The sequence below is a fragment of the Equus caballus genome, chromosome 3, assembly GCF_041296265.1.
Source record: "Equus caballus isolate H_3958 breed thoroughbred chromosome 3, TB-T2T, whole genome shotgun sequence".
Lineage (NCBI taxonomy): Eukaryota > Metazoa > Chordata > Mammalia > Perissodactyla > Equidae > Equus > Equus caballus.
In genome coordinates, this window is record NC_091686.1 from 87,065,554 (window position 1) to 87,090,353 (window position 24,800).

The 24,800-nt window shown below is 39.7% G+C and overlaps 1 protein-coding gene across 6 annotated transcripts in view; it reads left to right on the top strand.

The window, feature by feature from the left end:
- Positions 1–24,800, top strand: part of CORIN (corin, serine peptidase) — a 210,761-nt gene that overhangs the window by 118,117 nt on the left and 67,844 nt on the right. For all 6 annotated transcript variants that reach the window (XM_014738735.3, XM_070262494.1, XM_070262495.1 and 3 more), the window contains exons 6-7: positions 10,964–11,077; positions 23,633–23,740. In XM_014738735.3, coding sequence (XP_014594221.3) covers positions 10,964–11,077; positions 23,633–23,740 — 222 coding nt within the window. The remainder of the gene's footprint in view (positions 1–10,963; positions 11,078–23,632; positions 23,741–24,800) is intronic.

A 24,800-nucleotide genomic window follows, 5' to 3' on the forward strand; every position in this document is an offset into this window, starting at 1 on the left:
GTCAGATAGCTAGGTTTTCCCAACACTGCCTTGACCCAGCCATTGGAATGCCTGCTGTCCCCATGGGCTACTGTGCAGGGGCAAATGAGTGGGATTTGTTGCCAACAGCTAAGAGCATGGAGATTAGAGAGGGTCTTGGGCAGAGTTCTAACCTAGGTCTTCAGAATCTTGGCATCCAGCTACTGGCTGGGGGATCTGGAAGTTAGGTGAGATCCTACAGTATCCTGACAGTGAATTTTTAAGAATGATAATGCTGGGGACCGCCCCGGTGGCACAGCAGTTAAGTGCGCACATTCCGCTTTGGCGGCCCGGGGTTCACCGGATCCATCCCGGGTGTGGACATGGCACTACTTGGAAAGCCATGCTGTGGCAGGCATCCCACATATAAAGTAGAGGAAGATGGGCACGGATGTTAGCTCAGGGCCAGTCTTCCTCAGCAAAAAGAGGAGGATTGGCAGTAGTTAGCTCAGGGCTAATATTCCTCAAAAAACCCCACAAAGAATGATAATGCTTTGGAATACCTTGAGTTACAGTAATTAACAATAGAGAGTAGGTGGAAAAATGATATAGGATAGTCTTCATGGGACTGGAAATGAAATTTTAGACATTAGGGTAGAATGGTAATCTATTCTTGAAGGTATTTTTTGAAGTTCTTTTCACAGTAAATTCTAAATATATATGTATATTCTACTTCTGGGTCTCAGGCCACCCAGTATTACAAAGTCGTAGACCATTTATTGTAGCTTTTAGATTGTAAATACAAAAAATGGACTAAAATAAAAGAAAGTGGGATTAAAATTAAATTTGGTTTAGAGTTGAAAATGAAGTCCACAAACTATAAACCCATAAAATGAAATCAGTGCAATCCGTATAGCCCAACAAGCAAGAAAAATCACAGGGGATAGCTCTTCAAACTGGTTACTTTTCTCTGTTCCTCTTTCTCATAAGTCTTTCATAGATGTGACTGAGTTACACATTTAATAAAGGTCTGGAAAAATGTTTATATGGATCACTTTTCAGGTACTACCATATGCATGCAAGAGACCATTTTCTTTGCAAATCATATCGATTTCCTTTATTTCTGTTAGATTTATTTGCAAGCTCTAACTCTTTTATAGAAGACATACTACATTTGTTTGAAATTTGTCAAAGGTAGTGTATTTATTGTTCCATCATTATCATTTTGTGATTCCCAGTGAATAATTGCAAAACATCATTTGAGACAGTTTTATGTTTGGAGAAAATCTCAAAAATATTTTAAAGTTCCTTTAAATGATAACAACTTATTTAGAAAATAAGGTGTTTATTTCCTAAGGCAAATTCAGAAAGTAGCACCTCCCCAAAAAACCCTATGTGTTTGAGTATCTCTGAATTTAGAAATCTCTGCTTGCCTTGTTGAGAGGAGAGACTATAAGCATACAGTTTCTAGATTGTCTGTGTTCTTTAAAAACTTGAAATTATATTATTGTACTTATTTGCAGGAAATGATAAATAACAGAGTCTTGGAATACATCTTATTTTCCAATGATTTTTGACAAAATTGCTTCAGAGTCCTATTTGCGACTTTCAGACACTAAAACTTAAGGTAGTAAACTAGTATATCCTTTTAGGTAGACAATTCCTGTTTGGAAGTTGTTCTTCTTTCCCTTCCTTCCTTCCTTTCCTACTCTCCCTTCTTCCTCTCTTCCTTCCTTCCTCCCTCCTTCCCTTCTTTCCTTTCCTCCTTCCTTTCTTCTTTTCCTTCTGAAATGTTGGATGAATAAAGGTTCTTTTTAAAAAAGTTTCTTTAGATTTCTGCTTGGCAGTGTATTTCTGACAGTCTCTGATCATAAAGCTTGAGTTCTTGCTTTTTACTCTATTCTTTCTTTACTTTCTCCTCTGTCTAATTAGATTTAAAATCTACCGAGCAGAGTTTTGTATAACTGTACTTTGTACTGTGATTTTACTTGAGATGTTGAATGATGACATAGAACTGCTTTCTAAACTCTTTACATTCTCTCTCCTATCAGAGTGCCACCACTTACAGATCTATTTTTGTTTCCTGTTAATGATTTTTAGATCATTTCACAATGACTGATTTTTCCATAGAATGATAGCTCTTCCATTATGCTGTCGGACAGGCAATAAGTATACTTAGCTCTTATTTTCAGGAAGTTAAGCTGAAGGCCAGATGGCAAAGTTTCCATTGAGTCAAGCATAGCATTCATTTCAGCAAAGGCGTTTCAGAGGGAAAAAAATGAGTCAAGGAGGAACTTAGACTTGAGGACGTTTAATTAGGGGAGTTGTTTTGGACTTCTTTGAACTTTAGTTTGACAGAGATGGTTTCTCTCTAATTAAAACATGTTATATAAGAGGCACGGAGGGACGTGGCACTAAAGAGTTGGACTGTAGTGAGGGGATGGTTGTCCTAACAGCAAGGTAGCCATACAGGTCATAAAAGAGGGAGTCACTGTGGCACTTCTATCTTTAGAATATCTAAGTTAAGGGCCCTTTTAATGCACTTATTCAACAGGCATTTACTGACCACTTACCATGTACTAAGTTAGAATGAACAACTGTCAGTTAAAAGATGCTAATAAAGTCCTTTGTTCCCTGGATAGTGAACGAAAAATCTGTGTAATAGAGCAATTTACTAAGAAAACAAAAAGGATGTGTGCTATCATCTGTGTATTCTCAGAAAAGGGAGACCAGCATTGAGGAGAGAAGTTGTGAGCTGAGATGGTGTGGGATCGCCGAGAGTGGAGTGGCATAGGGGAGGTGTTTGGAGGGTAGAGGTGGACACAGAGGACGTAGGATTCATCCCCTGAGGCTTGGATGGGGACTGGGTTTGGGGATGACCCTCACATAGCAGGAATTAGTGCTCACTTGCTTGGGAGAAGAGGCAGGATCTCAGAGGGGAATGGCTGAGTGGGGCAGCCAGGAAAGCTGATGTTGGGGACCATGGCCCTGCACCCTGGCGAGGCACAGTCATAATGGAGTGGTCTGTCTAGCATAAACCCTAAGAGCTTAGAACCATGAGCCCCTCAGCAATTCTCTGAAGAATTGAAAGCTAGAGCCCCTTTCTTGGTTCTTCCCTTAGATTCTTGTTCCACCCTAAGGAGGGAGAGGCCCTTGCAAAACATGCCTGAATATTTCTTATCACCTTTTTGAGTGGGAAGTGTGAATTGATTTGATTTAGAAAAACAAAATGATGTGGCATTTCTTGCGCCTCAGTGTGACAGAGTTCGATCCATGCCCACCGCACCTTCGAGCAGGACCATTCTGAGCTCAGTTGTGGTTCCAGGTCTCCCTTCTCACTCTTCTCACGTTTTATACCTTTCTTGAGCTGTCCTGCCTCCCTCTGCCCCACCTCAAAAGTTACTACTCCTGGGTCCCATTCTTTCAAGTCTAAATATAATGAAAAGCTAAACTATCTATAATTAAATTCAGAACTAAATATTCATAGCTAAAAAATTGAATTGAAATGTAAGCTCTCTCAGACTTTAACTGAATGCGTAAAATTTTTAGGTTGAAGGGGTTTTTAAACTTGTTTCTGGGAACAAAAATCCATTTTCAAAGGAAATTTTACCTGGACTCAAATGTATAAAGCAAACACAGTAGAGCTATCTGGTTGAAGTGGAATAGGGCACTGAAGACACTCTATGAACCATGATGTGGCCTCCAAATCCTTTCCTTGCTATCCTAGAGTTCTTCTGAAAACCACCATTTTAACCTAAGGAGTGGGTAGTGTGGGGGTAAGTGTTGGCAGAATGCTAGACACGTCATCACAGGCCAGTGGGGAAGATGATTTTATATAGAAGGATCTTTTATATTCATTGTCCTGACACATGAGCAAATGCTGCTCAGAAGCCAGACTTGCCTGCAGGTTTGAGGGGGTATCCCACTGTAACACAGAAGGATTTTAATATTTCATCAGCAGTTTATTCCCCTAGCAATTAAAGGGATAAAATTGTAAGATATTTATTGCCTTTAAACATGTAGGACCAAGAAGTAGGAATGATCATGTACTCCTGCTGGGCACCTTATATTCTCAGTCTTCATTTAGTCATTCATCAAATATTTAATTCTATTCTAGACTCAGGACACAGCAGTGAGGAAAACTGATAAAGAGCCTTCTCTCAAGGAGCTGACATTCTAGGAGGGGGAGAGAGACAATAAGCAAACAAATGACTATCTTCTACTAATATAAATGATGTGAGTTATAAGGAAACAGGGTTTTGCTTTTTGTTTTTGTGTTGTGCAGGCTGCAGTTCTAATGGTCTTGAGCATCAGTGCCATTAGAAGTGAGTAGCATGGTGCGCCATGTTTAACAGATGTCTAGTAGTTGTTGAAGAAGATGCAGAAGACAATAAGAAGGATTTCTCACCTGGAAGATGGACAGTTCTTCGGAGGGAGCCACATTTTAGTCATGGGATTAGTGAGACAGACAGATAAAAGGCTGGCTTCATTTTTAGATTGTAAATACATTCCTGATGTCAATGATCCTCCATCCCTGAGCTCAAGAGTGGCCGTTGTTACTTTGACCCTAACCAACTTGTAGGCAGAACTTTGAACCACACTATGCTCTCCACATAGAATGTACTGTACTCACACAAAAGCATTAAAAAATGCTTATTTTTTTATCCCACTTCCCTTGTAAAATACTACTGCATTTATTTGTTCTCTTCAGCAAACAAAGAATTATCCTTTCTCTTTGAGCTACTTTTTCTCCCTCAGTCTCTCTTAAATGTACTCCAGCCAGATTTTTGTCCTCACCACTCCACTGAAACTGCTCTTATCAGGGTCCCCACTGACCTCCATATTGCCAAATCTGATTGTAATTCTCAGTTTCGTCTTACCCATCAGCAGCATTTGGCGTGGTTGATCATTTCTTCCTCTTTGATACGCTTTCCTTCGCTTGGCTTCCAGGATACCACGCTCACTGCTGGTTTTCCTCCTACCACACTGGCCAATCCTTCTCAGTCTCTTTGCAGGGTTCTCCTCTTCCTTATAGCTATTAAATATGGGGTTTAACAGCTCAGCCTTCACTATCTCACTAATTCTCACTCTTCACTAACCATTCCCTTGGTGATCTCATCCAGGCACACTGACTTTAAATTGATTTTCTGATGACTCACACATTTATATTATTTCCCCACCATCTTGCTCCTCCAGTAGCCTTGCCCATCTCAGTGGACAGCAGTTCCAGTCTTCTGTCTGGCTGAAAACTTGAAGTCACCATTGGCTCTTATCTTCCCTCACAACTTCCGTCTAATGGACCAGGAAACCCTACTAGCTCTACTTCAAAATACATCCGGCATCCCAGAATGTCTCAGAACCTCCACTGCTACCTGCTCGGAGCCGGCAACATCTCTTTCTGGATTACTTGAATAACCTCCTAAATGTTTCCCTACAGTTTTCTTTGCTCTTCTGGAGTATTTTCAACACAACAGGCAGAGATCCTTGAAAATGATCTTGCCACTCTTTACTCAAATCTTGCAATGACTCTTTGTTTTTTTATCTAAGTTACAAAGTCCTGATAAAGCCCTCCATGCTTGGGCCCTTCCTTCTGCTCTGCCTTATCTCTTGCTGTTCTCTCCCTCACTCTCTCTACTGTAGCCACACAGGTCTCCTTGCTGTTTCTGACACCCGCCAGGCATGCTCTGGCCTGAGGGCCTTTGCACTGGCACTTCCTTCTGCTGAAATCTTCCCCCGAGATTTGGTTAACTCCCTCACCTCTTTCAAATTGTCGCTCAAATGTCAGCTTTCAGTAAGGCCTGCCCCAGCTCCCTAATTGATTTTGGCACCTGTCCTAACTCAAGCCCACATCTGCTAGCTCTCTTAATCTGTTGTACTCTTTTTATTTTCATAGCACTTATTACCTTCTGATGTAATATGTAACAATTGTCTTATTTATTGGTATTATTTTTTGCTCTAGAATATATCTCCACAATGCAGGATCTATTCTGTATTCAATGATATATTGCAAGCTCCTGGGAGAGTGCCAAATTGGATAAATAAATGAGTGAAAAAATTAGAGAGCGTCATAAGCTTTGCCAATTCCATGTGGCAGATAGAGGAAATGATTACACCTCCCATTCCTCAGAAAACAACTTGAAACATCCAACTAGATATTTCTGTCTTCAGAGAGTCTTCTCTTTACGGTGTGCCTCAAGGAGACTCAACCAACTCTTTTTACTTACCTTTCTCCCAAGACAGTGCCCAGCTGCACTGGCTTCTCTCTTTCCCCATGGGCATCCTCACTCCTTTCATACACAGAGCTTTCTGATACCCATACTTGCCTACCCCAAACATCTTAATGTTCAACACAAGGAAGGACCTTCCAGTTAGTATGACCTAGAAGGCTGGGTAAGGACCAAGTTGGACACTTGAGCATACCCTTGGATTTTCTCTCTCCTCTCTCACCTCTTATGTTTCACCTCAGTCTTTTTTGTTTTTTTGCTGGGAAAGAGTTGCCCTGAGCTAACATCTGTTGCCAGTCTTCCTCTTTTTGTATGTGGTCTGCCACCACCACGTGGCCACTGACAGACAAGTGGTGTAAGTCCATGCCTGGGAACTGAACCTGGGTCACTGAAGTGGAGTGCACCGAACTTAACCACTAGGCCACCAGGGCTGGCCCTCACCTCAATCTTTTTTATCAACCTATTATGCCAAGATATGCAATGCTCTCCCCAAGAGGAATTCTTGTATCAGCTGCTAAAAGATTGCACTCGTTCTTTTTCATCTAGTCAAATAACGTTGTGAAAGGTAAAGCAACAGCGGTTTATACTAATTTAATTTCGAGCAGCATGTGGAATGAAGGACTGACAGGCTCTTAGTTCAGGCTCAGGTGATGACCCAATATGCCCGGTCAGCTTTCTCCTCAGAAGTAGAGTTGAACCTGAGCTTCAGGCTTTAAACAAGGGCTCAAAGGCAGGGTGCATGAGGAAACTATACAGTCAGAGATTGGTGAGTAATTTCTGAAAAAGACTCTAAAAGTTAGTGACGAGTAGTGAGAGCATTTACCAATATAAATGCTGCCCATAATACACAGGCAGAGAGAACTGAGAGGCCTCAAAACAGTTGCAGAAAATCTAAAGGTCATCTCAGGCTGTGGATGTCATTTCAGCAGTCTGTTATCAGGGACAAGAATTCTGAAAAGAGCTGATCATCTTCATGAGTATATACTCTTTAGAATCCATGTAGTTCTGAAGTCCAGGTTATTCATAATTGTCCCCACCATTTGGTCATGTAAACTAGTGTCTTAGGCAATATACCCTTGTATACCCTTATCGTTGCCTTAATATTAATTGTCACATGTGTAAATGGAAGTCAACTTTGCTGGTAAACCATCTATAGTTGGTAAAATATCTTTATTAGATGCTGATCAGTAGAATATATGCTACATGAAGATGGGGAATTATTTTTATTTTCTTCTTTGCTGTATCCCCAGGTGCTAGAATAATGCCTAGCATGTAGTAGATACTCAGTAAGTATTTGTTCATTTAACAAATGAATCTTCCATTGATCAATCTGCCATTGGTTTAAAGTCCAAAATATACCTGTAAGAATTATAGATGATTTTAGTGGATATGGTATCAAGATTGTATAGCATGACTTCACCTCAGGGGATCTCCCTTGTCATCTTAAGGATTAGGTCTAAAGGCTGTTGGAAGATGATTGGCATAAGACAGTGAAATTTATGGTTGAAAAAAATCTCTTCAGAAACTTGTTAAGAGCTCTCTCAGGGGGTTCTCCGAAAAACTCAGAGCTGACATGGAATGTCATCTCATCCAGTCCAGTTCCCCTGAAGGACAGACGTTGATCTTTTGTTTAGAGAAAAAAAATATGGCAAGTTTGAACTTGTACTTGAACCTGGTGCCCTTGAACTGACTACACAACTACCGCTGTATCAGAAACAGAGGTTGGATGTGGTGTGGCAGATGGACACTGAAGCCCTGTCCTCGTGATTCTGGGGTGGTTTTCACCTCTTCCCAGCTACACGGCTTTGGGCAATTGCTGTCTTGAGCACACAATTCTCCAGTTCCTCTATTTGTAAACTATCAGCTCCCCCAAGGACGTTGTGCTGGAATGCCCACCTGTCTACTTTATGGGCTGCCTGGAAAGTCCAGATAAGATGTGTTTGAAGTACTTTGCTAGTTGAACAGTTTTACACAAATAAAAATGGACATTCTGGATACAGTTTAAGGAGAAATCAAGCAGAGACTATACAAAAAGTTATTCTAATTTTACAAAAATAATGTTGATTAATGAAACTGTGAACTTCTTAAAAAAAGAATAAGAATAAAGACACAAATTTATAGTGTCCTAAAATCAAGGGCAGCCACATCTCCCGCTGAGGAACCACACAAAAGAAGTCAGTTTCTGCTGAATCAGCCAAGACATGAGATATTGATAATCAAAACAATGCAAGCAATGCCATGTTTTAAATTTGATCCAGATTTGACATAACCATACACAAGAATGGCTTTACTGGAGTAAAATATATAGGGTCTTAAAGACGAAAACGAGATATTGGGAGCTATTTACTGTTGAGCTTTCAGCTACATCTCCTGAGGAATCACCAGAGCCATAAGGTGGGGAATGCAATAATTCTTCGGAGGCATTGCAGCTGCCGAAATGCAGACAGATGGAATTCCTGCACTCTCCAGTATAGTGCAGGAACAATCTCACAATAGGATAAACACCCATTCCTTGAAATTTCCTCTTAACCCTGGAGAGAAGACATTGTACAGACTGGCTGGTAAAATCTTAGTGTTTGGGATTTTCATTTTATATCTGGTTTCCTGTGTAGCATTTAGGAGCCTATCTCTGTGGCTATAGGACTGCAGTCCTGTGCCGAATCCTCTAAGGCTATACAAAACATAAACATGGTTCATATCTTGACAGTTGAAGTCCATAGATGTCGTTTATATTGATACTGAAATCTTAGTACCCCAGGCTTTGCTGTTGGCAACAAACAAAATGGAAAACCAGACTTTTGTCTGTGAAGACTGCACATGATGTGGTAGCATAAGAAACTTACCAGTTCAACTAGTACTTCATGTTCAGCAAATCAAAACTCTGATTTCCTTGATAGCATTGGAAAATAATTCATTCATTGCATTTTTTTCTTTGCTTTCTGGCCATATATTTTGCTCCATTGAGACGGATGTGCCGTCAAATATTGATTGCAAACCTCCTCAGTGCCAGCCACTCTGCTGGGGCCAGGCATGGGCTGCACTTTTCTGTATTTCAATCTCTGAGTTAAAACGTGCCATATTTGCTGGTTCCCTTTAGTTAGTCAACAGGGTTCGTCTCGTCAAGGAGTATGTGCTTTAGTGACATACAGCACTATGACAGTGTACAGGCAGCTGACCACACAACTGATCACAACAGCTTTTGTGGGGAGAGGGAGACAAAGAGAGACAGAGATGTCTTCAAAGGTTGTATTTATCTACTGTTGTTCTGAATTGGGAACTCATGAGAAAAGTTAGTTTTTTCCTGATTAAAAAAAAAGTAATACATGATCATTATAAGAACATCGCGAAATACAATGAAGTAACTAAAAATGACTTTTAATCCTAATCCCAGGGATAATCATTGTAACTTTTGATATGCTTCTTTCCAGGCCAAATTACATTGTGCTTTTTTAGAACCAAATGGTGTTTTTCCACTTAAATTATCTTGAACTTTTTCCCCGGACATCAAGTATTTTCTACAGTATATTTTTCGATGGCTGTAACGGTATTCCTTAGCATGGAGGTACCCAAATGTATTTAACTTGTCCGCTAGTAGTGCATATCTGTTGTTTCACAGTTTCCTCATTATCAACCATGATGGTATGAATATCCCTAAAAATAAAAAGTTACACTTATTTATAATAATTTCCTTTTATGAAAGAAGAAATAAGATTGCTGGGTCAAAGGTTTTACACATTTAAAAGGCAGTTGATGCACATTACCAAATATTTAAGTGTATTTTAACACCCATTTTGTTGAACTGATTTATCCTTCTCTTTTTTTTCCTGAAGAAGATTAGCCCTGAGCTAAAATCTGTGCCAATCTTTCTCCACTTTATCTCCTGGTTGCTGCCTCAGCATGGCTGCTGAGTGGTGTAGGTCCTCGCTGGAGATCCAAACCCGAGAACTCAGGCCACCAAAGTGGAGAGCGCTGAACTTAACCACTATGCCAAGGGGCTGGTCCCTGAACTGATTTGTCCTTTCATTAATGGTTTCCCTGAAAAGCAATCTTTCTAGCTTTTTATCTTACTTTTATGGTCTATTGTAGTTGTGAAACAATTGAATATTTGTTGAATTTTGAGAAGAAAAAGAGCCCCATCTACTAAAAGCAAAAAATACCAAAAATGTAACTGTGTTAAGGAAAAGACAAGAATGAAAATATTATTAGCCAATGCTATTTCACATTTCTTATGCCATAATTGACTCTGGCATTTTTAGCTGGCATTTTTATTAAACAAGTAAAATACAGTTCAAATACAGGACATAGGGTCTCCATGCCTGTTTCAAGCACACATCAATTTATTCTTTTTATTGTAACTTTCTCTGTGCAACATTGAGTGGTTGTAGAAGGAGAGTTGGTTTTTTTTAACGTTTGTTCAGTTAATAACACTTCACTCTGAAATACTTTTCAGTTATTAAGAAAAATGCTCTCATTTGGTATTTTCCTCACATACATCGTGCAAGTGATGAGACTATTCTCTTGTGCTCTGAACAGGGGGCCTCTCACTCTGCAAGCCCACGGGTGGATTTTCTTTGCTTTTCTCAAGCGAACACTCTTTGTATTATTCTTTCACAGTTAATGGCCTAGAGGATCAAAGAAAAATTGGTGACAGTGAAACTGAGGGAATTTGGAAATGAGTCTGTTGAATAGCATGGGAAGGTGTTTTTCTGTTTGCTATCTGGCCCTCCTAATTTTAAGACAAAAAAACCCTTCTTCTGACATTGTTTCTGCCCTTTTTTTAGTGCTCTGCGGAGAAAGCGAGAGCTTTCTGTGTGCCAGTGGAATCTGCGTCCCCAGGAAACTGCAGTGTAACGGCTACAACGACTGTGACGACTGGAGTGATGAGGCTCATTGCAGTACGTGCCGGGCTGTGTGGGGTTGTCCTGGCGCACGGGGATCTATTCAGGGCCTGGAAACCAAAGCTGTTCTGCCGTCAAATCCTGACAACCGGCCGGCATTTGCGCAGATTACTTTCAGTTGGCCTTTCTAAGTGAGCAATTGTGTTCATCTTCCCCCGTGTGAGAGCAGTGTTTGCACACCTTTCAAAGGCGTGATTTCATTAGGAACTCAACAGCTAGATGCTGCCTTGGAACAGATCAGGGATTGGAGAGGTTTGGCATAAGGTGTCTGAAAGTTGGGAGAAGGCTTTTCGTTTATTTTGTTTGGATGAGGATTTTTGTTTTTGTTTTGAAAGCTTATGAGTAGAAAGGTCAACTTTTTAAAAAAAGGACATTTTTAATCGGAAAACTTTTCACCCTCATGATTCTTCACGGTCGTAACACAGCAGATGCAAAGCCTCCTGTTGGCCTACGCTTCCTCTAAATCTGGAGATAGTCGATGGCATGAACTGTTTTAAATTCATGGACCCGTAGATTCAGCCTTAAACATCCTCAATGTATTTGCCACTGATTTGATTAGCCATTTTGACTGAATGGGTTGATGGTTTGTCCAATACTATATTAGCCTGCTTGGGCTGCCATCCAAAATACCACAGACTGCATGATGTAAGAGGCAGAAATTTATTTTCTCATGGTTCTGAAGGCTGGAAAGTTCAAGATCAAGGTCCAACAGGGTTCACTTTCTGGTGAGAGTTCTCTTCCTGGCTTGTAAGCAGCTGCCACCTCCCTGTGTGCTCACTTGACCTCTTTGGAGGGAGAGAGACAGACAGACGGAGAGGGAGGAGGGGGAAGGGGGAGTGGGAGGGGGAAGGAGGGCAGGATCCCAGCCCTCTTGGGTTAGGGCTCCACTCTTGTGACCTCATTTAACCTCTTTCACCTCCTCACAGGCTCTGTCTCCAAATCCAGTTCAATGTTGGGGGTTAGAGCTTCAACATACGAATTTTGGGATGGCACAAACATTCAGTCTATAACAAATATATATTCAGATTTCAAGTTGCTTTGCACTTATGCAATAGATAAAAAAGAAAAATTAGCCTCAAGAATACGTTGCAGGATCTGCATCCAAAACAGAACTATATCCAATTGTGTTCTAATTGCTGTTGCACGGTTATATGACCAGCAGTAGTTACTATGGGAGAAACTGTTTTACATCATGCAGGAGTTGCCAATGCTTTATAAGAGCTCATGATTGCTGACCTCAGTTGAGAGCTTCCTCTGGTCTGTTTGCCAGGTGGACCCACTCTTCTTCCATCTGAAGGTCAGGATGCTTATTTGTCATAACTTTTGAAAGGCAGTATATTATGATAATATTTCAGGTCAATGTTTCCCAAACTGGTGTCTAGTACCTGAGTCTTGAAAAATGCTTGAGAAAAAAAAAAGTTTGAGAAATACTCTCTATCAGATCTACTTCTTAGAGAGTTACAACACATATTCATGCATTAAAGCTTCTGAGAAATCTTGCAGTGTAAAAAGAGACATTAATTTTGCTTAACTTGGCCTTTCCTCAAAATTATTTGTTTATATATACCCCCCACCTCCTTTCTTTCTCTCGCTCTTTCTTTCTTTCCTTCTTTTTCTTTCTTTCTTCCTTTCTCTTTCTTTTTCTTTCTTTCTTTTTTCCTTTCTTCCTTCCTTCCTCCCTTCCTTCCTTCCTTCCTTTCGTCTGTCTTTCTGTCTTTATTCATTCATGAGTTTATTTTTTTACATATCTAGCATCCTGTGGAACTTTAGTTACACCATGAATATTTTCAGAAATGTTTTTACTAATACATTTGTTCTTATAATTTGGAATACTCTCTTCAGAAAAACCTATGGAACATGATTCTACTCAAAAAGAATTTTTATAGGACGTAGATTTACATTAGGGAGCATTGCTGTGGACTTAGGAGAAAATATTGTGCAAAGCAACCACAGTAGGGAATTTAAAGTGATTCAATAAAATTATATCCAATTTATAGGAATTGTGGTGGAATCTGTTGTTTATCTACCAATTATGGCCCACGTTATGGCATGCTTCATATTCCCCATGTGCCTCTATCCCTCGTGGTGGGCCGATTTATCATTCTGGCTTTATCATTTCTGTTCCACAGTTGCACTGAGAATTGCATTTTAAATAGTAAGTGCTTTCTGCTGCATTTGTTGAAATTGAATTTGAAGGAGTAAATTCTCCTAGTCAGTGACTGAGCAAAGAAGGTATTACTATTCTGTGAGGTATTCAGCAATGTCCTGGGAGCCAAAGAGTTTATTAAGGAAGATATGAGCTCTCCTTGTGAACACACCTCAAAAACAATCTGGTTTGGTCAGTTGAGAAAATACTTTCCCTCGGAATACTTCTACGAAAATGCTCAGTTAGGTATCGAAAGCTTTGCATGCAGTTGTTTCTAACATTCCAAGGACAACATCCACCTCCAGGCTTTAACATTCAGTTAAAGCTTGTGGCATTTCAGCATGCATTTTATAGAAGGTGCCACCCTCCTGTTGTCACCACCCAGCAGCGAAGTAATAGTGTAAGCCTGAATTAGGGCGTGGATGCAATCAGAGCATGAATGCAGCCCACAGATACTCGTAAGGGGAGCAGAAGGTTTTGCCTCATTGGGCTTTCCCAGGGAGGAGCAGAAGGAAGTGCTGGGCTCCTAAGGTTCTGGCAGGTACACGAGGAGGAGGACTGCCAGAAAAGATCATGCTTCTGTGGATGAGAGGCAAAAATGGTCTCTTGCTAATGGTCTTTTAACTGCTTCTTTTTTTTTCTTTTTTCTTTTTCTCCCCAAGTCCCCCCAGTACGTGGTTGTATATTTTAGTTGTGGGTCCTTCTAGTTGTGGCATGTGGGATGCTGCCTCAACATGGCCTGACGAATGGTGCCATGTCCTCGCCCAGGATCTGAATTGTCAAAACCCTGGGCCGCCGAAGCGGAGCACGGGAACTTAACTGCTAGGCCACAGGGCCAGCCCCTCTTATCTGCTTTTATAAGACACGGGTCTAATTAGGCTGTTGTATAGTTTATTGACTTGTTCATTTATTTTTTAGTCCTCTTCAAAGGGAGGAAGGGAAGGGATTTATTATTTGTGAGCTCCCTAATCAACTGTGCTGGAAGCACGTAGCTACATGATCTGATTTGATTATCAGCAAAGTACGTATTAGCCCCTTTTATGCAGGTGTAGAGCTGAGACTTGGGGCCACGAATAAATTTGCCAGTTGTTCCAAGTGCTAGATTTGAACCCGCTCTTCAGTGTTCCAAATCTACTGCTATTTTCCCTAAACTCTGCTGCCTTTGACTTACCCTTATCCATAAAAGTTCAGATTTGGTGAACGATTACATTCTGATCACTCGTGACAGGAAAACGTTTAACTGTTTTGGACCCTGCATTACGCTTTGGGAGGCAATTGACTATTACCACGTCACTCAAGGATCTGGGACGGCTGACTTTAACTAATGTTGTTGTGTTTATCAGCCCCTTCCTAAGTATTTGCGGAATGAACAGATTTCCAACCACCTGGAACACTTTTAATGGTGAAGTGAAAAGATTTTTAAAAATTAGGAAAAGTTTTCTTTTGAAAACTTCCGGATCTGTGACTTTCGGCAGGCTGCTCCCCTGATCCTCAGTTTCTCTGTCATCAAGTCTGGCTGCATGTTAGCATCTCCGGGAGGCCCCAACTGCAGGGATTCAAGTTCAGTTGTTCAGGACGCTGGGCCCAGACACAGCACCTTAGCAAAGCCACCCAGGTGATTCTAATGTGTAGCCAGATGTGAAACCACTGGATCAGAAGGTGTCTGGTGTCTCCTTTGGTGCTAACGGTCTATAATCTTTTGATTCTAAAAGAAGTTCTAGAACAGTGCCTGGTACACAGCAGGTGCTTAGCAAATAAGTCAAGAAAGCCCCAAGCACAGTAACTGCCACAAAGTTCATACACTTTATGCCACCTAAAACCACCGTCAAATACTTCTGGAAATCATTTGCTCTGAATTTTTGGTAAAATTGGTTGACTTATTTTTGAGGACTGTGGTTAACTAATTATACTGAGTGGAACACAGGGGAGTGGTTAATAATATAAGTTCTTGAGACAGGCTGCCTGGGTGCCCCTCTCTTCTTTGCTATTTCCTGCGTCTGTGAACTTGGGAAAGGTATGCAATCTCTCTGTGCCTCACTTTCCTTGTCAGTGCAATAGAAGCAATAATAGTAACTATTGCTGGAATTGTTATGCAGAATGAATCATTGGATGTAGAGCACGTAGACCAGTGTCTACAATACAATAACTCTTACAGAGTGTTAGGATTTATGATGTGATTGTGGTGGTTGTCACTGTTGTTCCTCACACACCCCCTACCCCCTACCCGCCTACCATGCCTACTCCCCCCACCTCCCAGCACCTCTCACCTCCAGGATGCAGAGCTGACCACTGGAAGTCATGAGGACAGCTGATAAAGGTCAGGTGATCCGTTGTAGAAGAGAGAGAAACGCTAAAATAGACACAAAATTTTAAAAGCAGCACCACGTGAAGCTAGTTTACAAAGAAAGCAACCCAAACAGCACAAAATAAAAATTGATGTTTCTGTGTCATTAAAAATGACTGTGTTTTCCATACTCTGTTTACTAAGACAGAGAGGCAAATAAATACTGGAAAGATTTCCATCAAAATAATAAAAATAAAAATATGTCATTCTACACTGACGGAAGAAGCTTCAGATGTCTGGAAAATTTTCTTGTTTAGTGGCAATCTGATTATAGTGAATGAATCAAACTATTGAATATTCTTGAATTTCTGCTCTGTGTGAAGCATGTTCTAGGTACCTAGTAAATATAAAAAATGTTAAGACAGTTTCCTTCTTCATGAGGCTTTTAGTCTAATCAGGGACCCAACATATAAACATAGAGATCATTAAGTATGCTGTTTTAGAACAATATAAGAGAAGAAATGTCACAAAGCCAAAGAAGATTGGTGTAAACAAAAATGTAGGGAGGGGAGGTCCTGTGAGGAGAGAAGAGAGCAGGGCTATTAGCTGCCACATTGGTGTGGAGAGAGCCCATGGGAAAGATGAGATTAAAGCTGGGCCTTGGACTGCGGTGGTGTTTGGATACTGTAGAACGGGGGCTCCCAACTAGGGGCAATTTCGCCCCCTAGGGGACGTTTTGCACTGTATGGAGACGTATTTGATTGTCACAACTGGGGAGGTCGGAGGCGGTGCTACTGACATTTAGTGAGTTGAAACCAGGGATGCTGCTCAACATCCTACAATGCAAAGGATGGCCCCCGACAATAAAGGATCACCCAGTCTAAACTGTCAATAGTACCGCAGTTGAGAAATCCTTCTTTAGAGCTAATAAGTCAATAGTCAAAAGAACCCAGGGGGTCAAGAAAGCTGGCTTCACTCACAGCTCTGCTATTAATGAGCTGGGAAACTGTGGGAAAACCATTTAACCTCTCTAGTCATCTCAAAATGAGGGTGTTTATGGGTGGAAATTGAGCATCCACACTTGAATCTTGAGTTGAGGCAACACAATTATGTTTAGAGACTCACAGAGACTGAGCAAATTGAATGAAGCTCTTGATGAAAAGGTTTCTGTTCCTTAGTTTTCTCCTTTAATTTAATGATAACTTTGAGGGACAAAACTTAATAGTGTAAGATGCCAAATGAAATAAATATTAACATGCAAGAACTTCAAAAGTAACATTTTGTATCCAGCGCTCATTAAGAAAAAAAGATCTGTATTTAGAAAAACATCTACCTTAGGTTATGCAAAATTATGCTTGTATTAAGCAAGATAATCGCAGCAAGCAGCTTTTGAGGATTTTGATTTGTTGGCCCCAAATTGTGCAACATCTCTTTTCAGTTCAAATAAACATTTATTCCAATAAAAGGAGGCACTGTGATCTTTGCTATTTGCTATATATTTCTGGCTGTGCAGTGCCTCTGGTTAAGGTTTTGTGTGTTTACCAATCACACAGACCTTAGGGAAGTAACAAGTTGTTTTCCAAAGGCAGCTAATTTTGTATCTAACCTCTGAAAATGGCTTCTAAAGAAGTCAGTCATAACAGTGGAAAGTTGAATCAGCACCTGTGTGAATAATGAGTGTTCTAAAATGCTTGAGTCATCTCCATTTGTGAAGTAATTTAATAAATCACAGCATTAATTTGAAAAATATCTCCAATGAGGTGTTTTAGGATGAATTATCAGAGATCCCAGAATGGGCCTCACAAAGAGGGTCTTTGGAAATTTTTGGTGTGTTCTCAGGTTAATCAGACTCTGAAAAGCGTGTTTGACTCCCCAGTCCTACCATCAAAAAAAGTGAAGTGTAGGGACTGGCCTGGTACATAGTGATTAAGTTTGCATGCTCTGCTTTGGCAGCCTGGGGTGTGCAGATTCGGATCCTGGGTGTGGATCTAGCACTGCTCATCAGGGCATACTGTGGTGGCCTCCCAAATAAAATACAGGAAGACTGACACAGATGTTAGCTCAGTGACAATCTTCCTCAAGCAAAAAGAGGAAGATTGGCAACAAATGTTAGCTCAGGGCCAATCTTCCTCACACACACACACAAGTGAAGTGTATTGCTTAAAAAAAAAATTAACTCATATGGTTTAAAATATGTCACCTCTATCCTGCCCACTTCTTTGGGGAATGTAAGTACTTTTGCACTGATGGGTCAAGTTAAGGACCCTGGTTATTACTGATGCTAGCATACTGGCTCAACACTTCCCACAGGAGTAATTTAGATTAAAACAAAACAAAAATCAAAAAGACCTTTTAAAACTTCCCAAAGAAATGTGTGCATCTTGATGTACAAATTCCGCAACTCTGCTCAGTGGGCAGGAGAATCAAAGTCATACCTTTGCTTGACTCAGCAAGCAAGTATGTGGTACTCCCTGTCAGTGGTGGGGCGCAGGGTGGGGAGTTAGCTCCCTCTGCTGAATGGGAGGAAATAGTACTGTCAAGGTGAAAACTGAGACCTCTTTTTAGTTCTTAAATTTTTTCCCCTATGATAGTTCTCCTTGTTTGGAAATTAGTCAGCCTAGGGGAAATAAAAAAATAAAAAGTACTTACAAAGTTCTGTATGTGTATAAGTGTGAGCAGATGTGTACACACATGTGTGTGTCTGTGTTTATACATACATACCCTCTTAATGAAGGCACTGAGCAGATGATCTCAGGCCCATTCCATTTCTAAAATGATGTGATTCTAAAAGTACTTAAGTAACTTCTTTTTAGAAGAACGCTTTTTGAAATAGAAATTTATGATTCATGTAAATAACAAGGATAATATTTTGCTGTGGCTAACAGTTTAATCAATGTCCAAGACTTTTGATAATGAATTCTCATGGAGTCTGGGATGTTTATGTTAAAGAGGTACGCATCACCCGTGGTATGAGATGCAGACTTCTGCTTGAGGAGAAACAAACAGCTGAAATTCAGGAAACTGGACCGTTGACCATTACATTCCTGGTCTTCGTCAGCTAACTAGACTGATTCTTGAACGTGCCCCCATTTTGCACCTCTTTTCTTTGTTCTTGCTATTCCCTGTACTTGAAACATGCTAAAGTTTTCATCCTATCCACTCTACTGAAATTCTACCCATCTTCCATCATCGCTCTCCAGCCTTAAGAATCTATTTTTAAACTTAATTCACCTTAAATAAGGGAAAAGATAACACTTTTAAGAAATCTAGTTTCTATTAAATGCAGGGTTCCTTACATATATTAATTTTGAACATCTTTGCAGCTTTATTGAGGTATAATTTACATACCATAAAATTAACCCATTGGTTTTTAGTAAATTTATAGGGTTGTGCAACTGTCACCATAATCCACCTCTAGAACTTGTTCATCTCCCCCCAAATTTCCCTCCCATCTATTTGCAGTCAGTCCCCACTCCTACCTCTTCGGCCACAGATAACCACTGCTCAGATTTCTGTATCTGTAAGTTTGCTTTTTCCAGAAATTTCATAAGTGGGTCACACAATAAGTTGTCTTTGTATCTGGTTTTTTTCACTTAGCATAATGTTTTTAAGGTTCACCTATGCTGTCACACGTGTCGGTAGTTGGATGCTTTTATTTATTTTTTTTTAAGTTTTATTTTTTTTGGATGTACATCATATTTCGAATTCTGTATACATTACATCATGTTCACCGTCCAAACACTGATTATAGTGCATCCCCTCACATGTGAGCCTAATCACCCCTTTTGCCCTCCCACCTCCTCCCTTCCCCAATGGTAACCACCAGTCCAATCTCCAATGCTATGTGTTTTTTTTTTTTTTTTGTCGTTTTTATCTTCTACTTATGAGTGAGATCATATGGTATTTGACTTTCTCCCTCTGACTTATTTCACTCAGCATAATACCCTCAAGGTCCATCCATGTTGTCACAAATGGCCGGATTTAGTCATTTCTTATGGCTGAGTAGTACTCCATCGTGTATAAATACCACACCTTCTTTATCCATTCCTCCCTTGATGGGCACGAATTCCCATGTGTTGCTTCCATGTCTTGGCTATTGTGTATAATGCCGCAATGAACATAGGGGTGCAAGTATCTTTATGCCTTTGTGTTTTCAAGTTCTTTGGATAAATACCCAGCAGTGGAAGAGCTGGATCATATGGTAGATCTAGCCTTAATTTTCTGAGGATACTCCATACTGCTTTCCATAGTGGCTACACCAGTTTGCACTGCCACCAGCAGTGAACAAGGGTTCCCTTCTCTCCACACCCTCTCCAACATTTGTTGTTTCCTGTCTTGTTAATTATAGCCATTCCCATCGTAGTGAGGTGATACCTCATTGTAGTTTTGATTTGCATTTCCCTGATAGCTAATGATGTTGAGCATCTTTTCATATGCCTATTGGCCATCTGTATATCTTCTTTGGAGAAATCTCTGTTCAGATCTTTTGCCCATTTTCTAATTGGATTGTTGGTTTTTTTGTTGCTGAGCTGTATGAGTTCTTTGTATATTTTGGATATTAATCCCTTATCTGATATGTAGTTTGCAAATATTTTCTCCCAATTGTTAGGTTGTCTTTTCGTTTTGTTGATGGTTTCCTTTGCTGTGCAGAAGCTTTTGAGTTTGATGTAGTCCCATTTGTTCATTTTCTCTTTTGTTTCCCTTGCCCGGTCAGACATGGGACTTGAAAATATGCTGCTCAGACCAATGTCATAGAGCGTACTGCCTATGTTTTCTTCTAGAAGTCTCATGGTTTCAGGTCTTACATTCAAGTCTTTAATCCGTTTTGAGTTGATTTTTGTGCATGGTGTAAGGGAATGTTCTACTTTCATTCTCTTGCATGTGGCTGTCCAGTTTTCCCAACACCATTTATTGAAGAGACTCTCCTTTCTCCATCGTATGCTCTTGGCTCCCTTGTCGAATATTAGCTGTCCATAAACATGTGGGTTTACTTCTGGGCTCTCAATTTTGTTCCATTGATCTGTGTGTCTGTTTTTGTGCCAGTACCATGCTGTTTTGGTTACTATGGCTTTGTAGTATATTTTGAAATCAGGGAGTGTGATACCTCCAGCTTTGTTCTTTTTTCTCAGGAATCCTTTGGCTATTCGGGGTCTTTTGTTGTTCCATATAAATTTTAGGATTCTTTGTTCTATTTCTGTAAAAAGTGTCATTGGAACTTTGATGGGGATTGCGTTGAATCTATAGATTGCTTTAGGAAGTATGGACATTTTAACAATGTTAATTCTTCCAATCCAAGAGCACGGAATATCTTTCCATTTCTTTGTGCCTTCTTCGATTTCTTTCAACAATGTTTTATAGTTTTTGATGTACAGATCTTTCACCTCTTTCCTTAAGTTTATTCCTAGGTATTTTATTCTTTTTGTTGCAATTGTAAATGGGATTGTATTCTTAATTTCTCTTTCTACTACTTCGTTGTTAGTGTATAGAAACGCAACTGATTTTTGTACATTGATTTTGTATCCTGCAACTTGACTGTATTTCTTTATTATTTCTAAAAGTTTTTTAGTGGACTCTTTAGGGTTTTCTAGATATAAAATCATGTCATCTGCAAAGAGTGACAGTTTCACTTCTTCTTTTCCAATGTGGATCCCTTTTATTTCTTTTTCTTGCCTGATTGCTCTGGCTAGGACTTCCAATACTATGTTAAATAAGAGTGGTGACAGTGGGCATCCTTGTCTGGTTCCTGTTCTTAGAGGGCTAGCTTTCAGTTTTTCTCCATTGAGAATGATATTTGCTGTGGGTTTGTCATATATGGTCTTTATTATGTTGAGGTATTTTCCTTCTATACCCATTTTATTTAGAGTTTTTATCATAAATGGATGCTGTATCTTGTCAAATGCTTTCTCTGCATCCATTGAGATGATCATGTGATTTTTATTCTTCATTTTGTTAATGTGGTGTATCACGTTGATAGATTTGCGGATCTTGAACCATCCCTGCACAGTTGGATGCTTTTAATTGCTGAATAGTATTCCATTGTACGGCTATGGTACGTTTTGTTTATCCATTCACCAGTACTTGAGCATTTGGATTGTTTCTAGTCTTTGGCTGTTATGAATAAAGCTGCTATTAACACTCACATACAAGACTTTGTGTGGATATATGTTTCATTTCTCTTGGGTAGATTTCTAAGAGTGGAATTCACGAATCGTAGGATAAGGTTATAAATAACTTTATAAGAAGGCACCAGACTACTTTCCAAAGTGGCATTATTTTACATCCCCACCAACTATGTATGAGAGTTTCAGTTTCTTGAAATCCTTGCCAATACTTGGTATTCTTTGTCTTTTTGATTATAGTCATTTTAGGGATATATAACAGCATCTTATTGTGATTTTAATTTGCATTTCCTTAATGACTAATTGTATTGAGCACCTTTTCATATGCTTGGTAGCCATTTGTATGTCTTTCTTGAAGACTTTCTAGGCAAGTCTTTTGCCTATTTGTAATTGGTTTGTTTGCTTTGTTGTTGACTGTAAGATTCTGTATATATATATATATATACTCTGGATGTAAGTCCTTTATCAGATACATGATTTGCAAATATTTTTTCCGGTCTGTGGCTTGTCTTTTCATTTTCTTAACAGTATCTTTTTTTGAGGAAGATTAGCTCTGAGCTAACATCTGCCGCCAATCCCCCTCTTTTTGCTGAGGAAGACTGGCCCTGAGCTAACATCCGTGCCCACCTTCCTCTACTTTATATGTGGGATGCCTGCCACAGCATGGCTTGATAAATGGTGCTCAGGTCTGCACCCAGGATCTGAACCAGCGAAGCCCGGGCCACTGAAGCGGAGCACCCGAACTTAACCCCTGTGCCACTGGGCCGACCCGTCTTGACAGCATCTTTTGAAGCACAAATATTAACTGTAATGAAACCCATTTATTAATTTTTTCTTTTATTGTGCTTTTGTTGTTATATCCAAGAATTGTTTGCCTCCCAAGGTCACAGGTTTTTTTTTCCTATGTTTTCTTCTAGAAGCTTCATAATTTTAGCTCTTATATTAAAGTCTATGATCCATTTTGAGATAGTTTTTGTGTATGATTTGAAGTAATGGTCAGAGTTCAATTTTGCACATTTGAAATCCAATTGTCCCAACACAATTTGTTGAAGAGTATTCTTTCCCCACTGAGTTATCTTGGCATCTAACACACCTTATTTTATTAATCTTTTCTCCAAAACCCAGTTAAGTAATTAATCTTATCCTAATTTCATAAATCAGTTCACAGACTCGTAGATTTTAACCAGTACACTCAAATTCCCACAGTTAGTAGATGGCAGAACCAGGATAAGAGTTCCAGTTTACCCAAGTATAAGACCTATCTTCTGATTGAAATTTCCTTGCGTGTTGTTTATTCCAACATTAAACTATAAGCTTCCTGAGGTTCCATATCACTTATTTTTATCTTGCCACCACAATCTAGGACAGTATTGCTTATCTGAGGGTCATGTTATAAGACAATTAAGCAATAACATTTGTGTGAAAGTAACAACTCTCTAATAGAAATGACTTTCTCTCTCCATGATGTTTATGCCTACCATTGACAAAACTAGGCTTTCATTTTAAAGGAAACATTTCTGGGAAATAATTACTCACCCTGTATTAAAATCATTCATTCTGTATGATCATGAACTTCATTAGGAACTATGGTGAGTTGGAAACATTTCTAGGAAATAATTACTCACCCTCTATTAAAATCATTCATTCTGTATGATCACGAACTTCTTTAGGAACTATGGTGAGTTGAGAATGTCTTTTCTCATATTTGACTATAAAGGAGTTTTCAGGTGACAGAGTGGAACTCAGATAAAGACTCTCAGAAAGTGATGAGAGCACTGGCTTGGGAGCCAGAGGTCCTAGTCCTGGTTCTGCGGTAACTTGTTGTGTGAACTTGAGCAAGTCATTGGATGTCTCTGCACCACCGTCTCCTCACCTGTGAAACAACAGGTGTGGACCAGGTTACCACTATAGTTTTCCTCCCAGTATATTGTTTTGCTAAATAAAGTACTACTGTAACATCCTGTTCTGTTCTGTGACACATCAGTGGCTTCTCTCATTTGCAGATTGCAGTAAGGATCTGTTTCATTGTCACACGGGCAAGTGCCTTAATTACAGCCTCGTGTGTGATGGGTATGATGACTGTGGGGACCTGAGTGATGAGCAAAACTGTGGTAAGTAGCATTCTTTCCCTAAACGTTTTCGTTTAAAATTGCAGAAATTTACAACGAAGAACTTGTAGCTCATTGTTTGTTAATGGTGATTAGCAGGTTAAATTACAAAATGGTTGGTTTCTTAATTTTTAGAAAGAGGAGGTTTTTTCAGTTATTAGTTTCAGTCATGTCTTACATGTAAATGTAACATTTCTTGCATAAAGTCTTACGGAAATGCTAAAGAAGTGGAGTGGAAAGGTGGGTTAAGTTTGTTAACATTTTTTCTCTTTGCAAGTGTTCTATTTCTTCTCTGGTTACACCCCGTGGCTCATGTTTAGATTTTGAGCTGTCGAGCAAAACTTTGCAGACAGATATACTGTCTGTGCTCACCCCCTTATTATATGTAACCAAAACCCCTCCTTTATATTGTTGCCAAGCTCTACAGGGAGGTCTCCTCCTGTGGGAACACCTAGGATTAAGACGGCACATTTGTTTTATGTACAAAAGCTGATCTTATCTTTTAAAGAGTGAACCTACTTACTAGTTGCAAGTTTGTACCTGTAAACAACACCTTCCCAATTCCCCACCCCCAGCCCTTGGTAACCACCATTCTACTCTCTGTTTTTACAAATTCAGCTTTTTAAGATTCCACATATAAATGATAGCACACAGTATTTGTCTTTCTCTTTCTGACTTACCTCACTTGGCATAAATTTACACAATGCTGTTGTCAATTATATGTCAAAAAAAAAAAAAAAAAGAATGAACCTGTCTTTTAAAGAGTTGTGTTCAATTCTGATGCCATCTCATGAATTAAAACCAGCAAAACTCCTTTTGCTTATTTAACTTTTTGATTAACTTTAGAATTTTTAGGTCGTATATTATTGAGTGACATAGAACTTTGCAAGCTGAGATGGGGAGAGACACTGGGCAAATGATGTGAAATAATATTCAGCATTAGAGAATATCAAAAAGAGTGGTGGGGAAGGATCAAAGTATGATCAGAGGAACACCTCAGAGTGGTGAGTGTCAGAAATGGCCCCATGCTGGGAAACTCGGCAGTTTCCAGAAGTGCCTGTCT